Source organism: Choloepus didactylus, chromosome 10 (genome assembly GCF_015220235.1).
Source record: "Choloepus didactylus isolate mChoDid1 chromosome 10, mChoDid1.pri, whole genome shotgun sequence".
NCBI lineage: Eukaryota > Metazoa > Chordata > Mammalia > Pilosa > Megalonychidae > Choloepus > Choloepus didactylus.
Genome location: NC_051316.1, coordinates 10,187,189 through 10,195,487, shown reverse-complemented (window position 1 = coordinate 10,195,487; position 8,299 = coordinate 10,187,189). Strand labels below are relative to the sequence as shown.

Genomic DNA, 8,299 nt, shown 5'->3' with positions numbered 1-8,299 from the left:
TTGACTGTTACCATGAGAGTATTTCATGGTTGGACTTGCATCTACAGTCATTCGATAGCGTCTACATTCAACAAAAGCCATTGCCTTCAGCATTGAGGGGTGTCTCCTCATCCAATCAGTGGGAGGTCTCAGAAGTCAGAGAGAAGAATGCCTGCCTCTACTTCATTCAGCCTGCTTCTCGTGGGGCATTCAACCTCACCTTCATTGGAGTTTCCAGCTTGTGGCCTGCCCTGTCGAATTTGGACTAGCCAATCCCCATGGTTGCATGAGCCAATTCCTATAATAAATCTCTTGATATTTACATTTATATATACTATGTTTCCGTTTTTCTGGAAAATTCTGACTGCACAGGTGATGGGAGGGAGGGATGGGATGCATAGTCAGGGAACCTGCCCCCCACCCACCGGCCACAAATGAAGGGTCTGAACTGCACCTCTGCATGCTTGTCACCATTTGAAGGATCTGCTTTATGGATTCCTAAACTCACTGCCCTGTCAAGGGAGAGGGGCTGCAGGTAGTCTCTGTCTTTCACACAGCTAGGAGGGGACATGCATCCATAGGGGAGTTTTTGCAAACATCTGTTGCAGGTAAGTCTGATTGGCATTTCAGGAGAGTGGCTTCCCTAGAAGGAGAAGTCCTGGTGTTAAGGACGGGGAACCCAGTCTCCTCCTACCCACGCTGATGGGGCGGGCTCTGAGGGAATCTTGGCAGGTAAAGATGAGTTTCTCACTTTAATTTCCATCATTTTGATTTCTAGTGAGGGTGAACATTCACCCTCTGCTTAATTTGCTCTTGATTTCTTTCTCTGTCAAATTTACAGAGAATTTCTAATGCCCCTCTTGGCTCTTTTACAATTTCAAAAACGATCAGACCAAAGGCAAATTTTTTAAAGAACTTTTTATTTTGAAATAATTTCAAGCTTACAAGAAGTGGCAGAAAATAATATAAAAACAATACAGAGAACTCCAACATGTCCCCCCCACAAACACAGATTTACCAACTTTTAGCATTTTGCCACATTTGTTATATCATTTCTTTCTATCTATCTATCTCCTAAACCTTTGACGGTAGGTTGTCTACATCATTCTCCTCCAACACTTAACACTTCCATGTACATTTCCTGAGATCAAGGGCACTCACTTATGTAACCACTTTCTATCCTGTATCCACCCATTCACCCACTCACATACTCTCCCCACCCACCCCTCCATCCATCCATCCACCCACTCATCCATCCATCTGTCCCTCTATCCACATTTCCACTCACCACATCCATCCATCCATCCACCCACTCATCCCATCCATTCATCCATCCACCCATCCACTCATCCACTCACTCACCCCATTCATCCATCCACCCACTCTCCTCATCCATCCATCTGTACACCCACCCACCCCTCTATCCATCCACTCATCTCTCCATCCACCCTCCCCATCCACCCACCCATCCACTCATCTATCCATTCAATCATCCATCCATCCATCCATCCACCCATCCTTCTTTCCTTCATTCCACCCACCTACCCCATCTATCCATCCATCCATCCATTCAATCATCCATCCATCTACCCACCTATTCATCCATCTATCCACTCACCCACCCCATATCCATATCCATCCACCCTCCCATCCATCCATTCATCCATCCATCCACCCAATCTTCAATTCCTTCCTCACAGAGTCTACATGGACTTGGAGCTGTGCTTGGTGCTGAGGACAGAGTCAAGAACAAATGAGAGTCCCTCCCTGCATATATAGGACATTCAAGTAAAAATACAGACAAGAAAAAGTAAGTCCAAGTTAAAGTGCAGTGGCAATTATCATAAGTTTTATGAAGGAAAAACGCTGAGGAGATGGAACAATTCAAATGCAGGGGGTGGCGGGTGGAGGGAAAGTGTCAAAAGTTTCTCTGAAAAGTGACATTAAACCTGAGACCTGAAAGATGGGCATGAATTATCCAAGCACAGAGGGAGAGGTGTTCAGCATGGGGTGCCCGGGCCAGCCTTGGCCGCTCTTGGTCCCCGCAACAGCCCTGCCCTCATCTCGAGGGCAGGCCCGTCCACCCCTGCAGGCCTTCGGGACCCTTCAGCATGGGCTACAGGGTAGGCATCTCATCCCACCTTGCCCAGGAGAGTCCCAGCTAGCCCCTGTTCTGGGGCTTTACTCTTGAAAGTGTCCCAGTTTGGGAAAATTATATGCTCACCCAGCTGTGATGCTTTTGCCCGCAAACTAACTTATGCAAACATCAGAAACAACCAACAAGAATGGCACACTTTCGTGTCCATCAGAAAAAAACCCAGGTGGCTTAAAAAATAATAGAAGTTCCCAAGGGACACGGTACATTTTGATGGGTCTGGGTCATATCGGCTTGGTCCAGGCACCCCAAAAAGGGACCCACTCTTAGAATTCTCTTTGCACCCACCAAATGGATTCATCTGTCACAAAGCCACTGTAATGACATGGATTAAGGTTCTCCAGAGAATGGAATCAGCAGGAAAACATTTATCTTGAGGAAGTGGCTCGTGCAATGGTGGGGGAAGTCTGAACTCCGTAAGGCAAGTGATGAAGGTGATGCTGAAGTCCTTTGACTGAATTCACCCGGGGAAGCTGGTTGGCTGGAAATTGCAGCAAGAGCCAAAGTTGAAGTTGAGTCCCTATTCCTCTTCTGATCTCCGAAACCCTCAGTTCTGGCTTTAAGGCCTGCAACTGATTGGATGAGGAGATTCCCCACATTGCCGAAGGCAACCTCCTTTGTTGATTGTAGATGCAATCAACTGATTGTAGATGCAATCATCTGACTATAGTTGCAAATCCATCTACCAAAATACCCTCACAGTAATAATCAGGCCAGTGCTTGCTTGACCAAACAACTGGACACCATAGCCAGGCCAAGTTGACACATGAACTTAACCCATCACACCACACCATGAACAATTTCCCCTTTCTGACATCTCCCACCACCAAGACCATCGGACACCGCTGCTTCAGACTGCTCAGTCTTTATCTTATATCCTCACCATCTTGACCCAGGATGATCTGTCTCCTTCCAGCTGTGCATTTTACTACCACCACTGTCTGGCCCTACCACACACCCTGTCACTCCCACAGCGAGTGCTCACCACGGGGAGTGCCATGTAGCCTTTCTGCAAAAAGACTAAAGCCAGCTGCAAGGGCAAGACAAGGAAATGGCCCTCCTCTTTCCGTATGGGACCCAGTGTGGTGGGTGACACCTGTCATTTCCAGGCAGCCCTTCCAGAAAGAAATAAACAAGCAAAGCAAGACACGTGGCAGCTTGAGGTGCTCAGTTCCCATCTCGTCAATGACAACGTCCTGCCTCCTACCTGGTCTTTCCATTTTGTCATCACCCCTCTGCTTTCCCGACCCTCCCTTGCATTCAGAAGCAGCCTTGGCTAGGCTGAGACACTGGGGAGGCCCCGGGCACTGCTGCTCCTGTCTTCACCCTTTATCAGCTCATGGGATGCAGATTCATTTATTTATTCATTCTCCTTTTAAGGCGCTTTGGTTTTGTTCATCAAATCAGGCTGGCCTTGACCTTCCCATCTCCCCCATGTCCACTCCACTGCATGCTTCCTCCAGTATGCTTTGATTTTCCCTGCAGCCTCTGTCATCCTCTTAAAGTCTATTATTGGGTCACCCATCCTCTGCTCTGGCATGAGAGCTCTACAGAAATCGGAATGGGTCTCCCGTGTTCACCACCATTCAACCTGCATCCAGGACACTGTTGAATGAATGAGCGAAGGAATGAAGGTCTGGAGGAGCATTATGGGGACACACTCACAGCCAGAGTGTGCACGTGCTGCATGTCACTGTCATAGGAGCTCTAGGGCTGAGGGCAGCTTGGGGGAGCCCCGATGCTTGCAGAGACAAGAGGCCGAGTTTGGGATCCATGATAGACATGTAGCTTCTTTTATTCTGGTAGAAGCAGAACAGGGAAGGGTCCCAGTACAGGCAGAGCTGCAGATAGAGAGACTGGTCAGGAGGGCAGAGGTGGAGGGGAGTGGAGCAGGGTGGCAGAGCGACTTCTGTCTTGGGGTGGGAGGGGGGCTTTCCCTGGCCTTTTTATTCTTGGGGCACCCTGGGTGGGAGCCGGGGTGCACAGGCTCAGGCCTTAGAGAAGTGTGAGTGCCTCACTCACTCCTCTCCCCAGCTAGCTCACCTCCTTGGGCTAGACATTTAAGTGCTTTAAGCCTCAGTTTTCGCTTCTGTAAAATGGCACCGATAATACAAACCCAAGTGCATCAGTGTGAGTATGGTGTGGTATGTAATCATCACTGCCAGGTAACAGGCTCAGTGCTTCACAGACATCTGGGTTAAGGCCTGGGAATCCTTGTGAAGAACTGAGGGCTGCACAGGGTGCCTGGCAAGCCCTGGGCAAATGTTGAGTAACCACGGCCCTTATTTATAGACAAGAACGTGGAAGATTTCAGAGCCCAAGGACTGCCCAAGGCGACCCAGCTGTTAAACAGCAGAGGCTCCACTCAAAATCCAGCACCACAAGACCTCCAGAAGATTCTAGCTTCAGTAACTGAAGGACAGAAAAATCTGTGGGCCGTACACCCTGCTCATTTAATTGCTTTGGTCTCGCTGTAAGGGGAGAGGTGAGGTGTGTATTTGAGGCGGGCAGCAGTGCCCTCTGGACCTCCTTTCAGACTCTAAAGTTAACCCCGCTGGTTTTTGGTAGAGCACTATTTATCTGCACTAATTCACACTAAGGTGTTAATGGTTGACAATGGCTTAATATCTTATTCCTTTTCCCAGAAACTTTGTATTTAAAGAACCATCCGGGTTTTCACTCTGGAGGAAGAGTGCAGAGGGTGACAAGTGAAATTAAGCCTGGGAGGCCTTCTCTGCCCTGGTGTGAGACGTGTGTGTGGGAGGGGAGCTTATCTTCCCTCTTCCCTCTCTGCCCCCATTCCCCTATCTCCAGCTTCTTTTTCCCACCCTCACCTTCCTCTTGCTTCCCCTGTCAGGTAAGACCCTGTGGGTGGCTCTGCCCTGAGCCTGTTGGGGAGGGGTCACCTTTGGGGGTGGGTAGCCGAATATGTGATGGCAGACTCAGATGCAATAAGGGAGCAGACTGTCCCTGAGTTGCCTGGAGTGGAACAAATGGCTCCCTTTGGGGAAGGCAGCTGCAAGGAAGCTGTGGGTAGGGGTGACTACTCCCGCCCCGAGAGCCTGGCTACCTGCACCTCCAGCTTGATGCAGATCTGATGGTGGAGGACGGGGAAAGTTGGGACGGGGGGTGAGAGAGTGCCCCTCAGCCCTTACTAGGCGAAGTTCCTGCTCTGGGTCCCTGGAGAGCCTCTGCAGCTGTGACCCCCTCAGCACACTCCCAAACCCACCCCTCCAAAGGCCGGCGGGAGGAGCGCCGTCAGCGAAGCCTGCGGGCAACACTGTAGCACCCCTCGCCTCTCCCTGCCCCTCTCGCGCCCTTACTACCACCAGCCGGGACTCAGCTCCCTGGGAGACGGAATGCGAGGTCCGGGGGCCTCCCTTCTCGTCCCCATCCCCGTAGGTCGCCACGGCCGGGGTGGGGGGGGTGGGCTGGGGGGCTCTACCCAGGGTTCCCGCTCGGACCCCGGGAGCTCTGCAGAGACTCCAATTCCAGGTAACCGCTCCCGAGGTCTACAAATCTCACGCGGCGCTCACGCGCTCCTCGGGGGCCCCCCGCTTCTCTGTTTGTCCGGGGCCCCCTTTGGGCAGGGATCCAAGGAGGAAGGGGGGCCGTCTGCGACCCGGCATGCAAGAGGGAAAAAGGGGGAAGCCGTAGCCGAACCCGACACCAGCTGGGGGGAAAGGCGGGATGCCAGGGAGGCGCGGGAAGACGAGGCAGCGCCCCTCGCCATCCCCGGCCCGGGGGAAAAAGTTGGGGCGGCGGAGCGGCGCGCGCGGGCGCGGCCCAGGCCCGGGGCGCGGGCGGGCGGCGGGGGCGGCGCCTCCCGGGGCGGCTGACGTAGAGGCCGCGCGGCGGCCGGGGGCGCCCTTCGGTGGGGGCCGCGGCTCCCCGCCGCCCGCCCGCCCGCCCGCGCCCCGGCCCCGCCGCCCCCGCGCGCGCCCATCTCCCCTTTGTGTCCCCGAGCCCCGGAGCCTCGCTCGGCGCCGGCCGGGCCCCGCGGCCTCCGCGCGCGGCCGATCGCGCGGGCGGCATTGTGTGGCCGGGCCCGGCGGCCGGGGCGCGCAGGCGGCGCCCGCGCCCTCCCCCTCCCGCGGCGGCGGAGGCGGCGCCCGGGCCCTCTTCCCGCCCGCCGCGGCCCGAGCGGGCCCCGAGTCCCGCGGCCAGCGGGCTCGAGCGCAGCGGCGGGCGGCCGGAGCGCGGGGAGGCGGCGCGGGGAGGCGGCGGCGCGGCGAACATGGCGACGGTGCCTGTGTACTGCGTCTGCCGGCTCCCCTACGACGTGACCCGCTTCATGATCGAGTGCGACGCCTGCAAGGACTGGTTCCACGGCAGGTGAGCGCGCCGCGCCGCCGCATTGTCCGCCGGGGCCCGGAGGCCTCGGCTGCGGAGGGCCGGCGGGGCCGCGCACCCTTTTGTGCCGCGCGGGGCCGGGACGCACAAAAGCCGAGGCCCGGCGGGGCAGGGCGGCGGGTGGTGGCGGCCGCTCCGCGCCCAGGGTTCCGCCCGGGCTGCGCGCCCGGGACTGCTGCGCGGGGAAGGCGCCCCGGGGGGCGCAGTTGGTGGCGCCGCGGGCCGGGCGCGCAGGCTGCGGGAGGCCCGGGCGGTCCAGGCCCGGCGCCCCCCCCCCCCCACTGCGAAGTTGCAGGAACTTTCCCCGCGCGAATCCCCGGGGAGGCGCGGGCCGCGGTGGCGGGGGCCTGGGCGCGCCCACCGGAGCTCCCGGGACCTGTACCCCGCTCGCTCCCTCCCCCGTGCTCCTCGGGTCTGCGCGTCCCGGGACAGGGGCGTCGGTGACGGAACAGTGTGTGTCGCGCGCGGGAAGGGCGGGGGGGGTGTTGTGGATTTGCCTTCATTTTCCTTGAGACTTGTGTCTGTTCCAGAAAGGGACACCGCGGTGTTGACACGATCTTTTCTCGCTGAGGGGGTTGGGGCAGGGGAGGCAGGTCAGGCTTGGAGAGACTGGGCGTCCCCGGCCCCCTTGGCCTTGCTGGTGGCAGTGACTTGGCCCTGGGCCTCCCGTCCAAAGGCCCCAGCCCCTTCCCACCCAGAAGGAAACGGAGGAGGAGGAAGGGGAGGTGACACCGTGGGCAAACTGCTCCGACAGGTTCTCAAGCGTCTGACTTTGCCTGTGGGATGTTTGGGCTGGGAGGACACGGGGACAGGGGCTGGGGGTGCTGGCTGGGGCTGGGTGCCTTCTGGGGCCTCTGACTGGCCCAGTGCCATGCCAAGGGGAAGAGGGGTTGGTGGGGTGGTGGGTAGCCCTGAGCCTGCGGAGAGGACAACTTCCCACTGGCTTTAACATCGGTTTGTGGGATTGGCTAGTGCCGTGGCCTCAAGTCCCACCCCACCAGCTCCCACGTGGGGATGTCCCCTCCAGCTCCAGTGGTCAGTGCCAGTGCCTGGCAGGGGCACACCTGTGATGTGGGCGGGGCCAGCCTTACCTGAGAATCAGACCCTCCCCAGCTACCTTCCTGGGGGTGCACACTATCATGGGGTCCCCCCAGAGCGGTGGACACCAAGTGACACCCCGAAAAGGTGCCCCTGTGCACAGCACCTGGCATGCACCGCAAAGACGTTTCTGACCCCTCTGCCCAGGGTAAGAAACTTCATTTGGTCCTTTAGGGCTGCTCGTTCCTGAGGATGCTGAGCAGCTGGCTCCAGTAGCCCCGAAAGTAGGGGGAGCCCCTCCTTTCCCACCTCTTCCCACCCTGGGGCTCGGGCTGGTGAGCAGGCTGCAGAGCTTCCCTGGGGGTTCTGGGCCTGAGGGCCCCGGCCGCTGGGGAAGGCGGCAGGTTGGGAAGCCCTTTGTCTTGCTCCTCTCTGCAGAGTTGGGACAGGAAGGCCAGGTCTGAGCTGTATCACCCCAGGCTGGACTTGGAGGCAGGGGGACCCCAGAACTGAGAGCTGGGGGAGAGGTTGATTTCATTTGCTTGCTGGACCAAGAAGACTTGCGGTCGGGGCCAGGGAGTGTCAGTGACCCCTGACGCCTTATAGGTAATGTTATCTCCTCCTTTTTTATTTATTCGGGGTCTTTGCTTTGATCCGATTCAGGTTCAGGGCCGGGAGAAGAAGGGGTCAGGGGCTAGGACCCTGTGGGTGAGGCCGGGCCCTGCTACTTATAGCCCTCACCACCCCAGGGCAAATCCTTTTACCCCCCGCCCC

At 57.2% G+C, this 8,299-nt stretch overlaps 1 protein-coding gene across 1 annotated transcript in view; it reads left to right on the top strand.

Moving 5' to 3' along the window:
• Positions 1–5,979: 5,979 nt before the first annotated feature.
• The window catches only part of PHF2 (PHD finger protein 2), a 133,954-nt gene continuing 131,634 nt past the window's right edge, over positions 5,980–8,299 (top strand). The window contains exon 1 of the mRNA XM_037850996.1: positions 5,980–6,469. Coding sequence (XP_037706924.1) covers positions 6,372–6,469 — 98 coding nt within the window. The 5' untranslated portion in view covers positions 5,980–6,371. The remainder of the gene's footprint in view (positions 6,470–8,299) is intronic.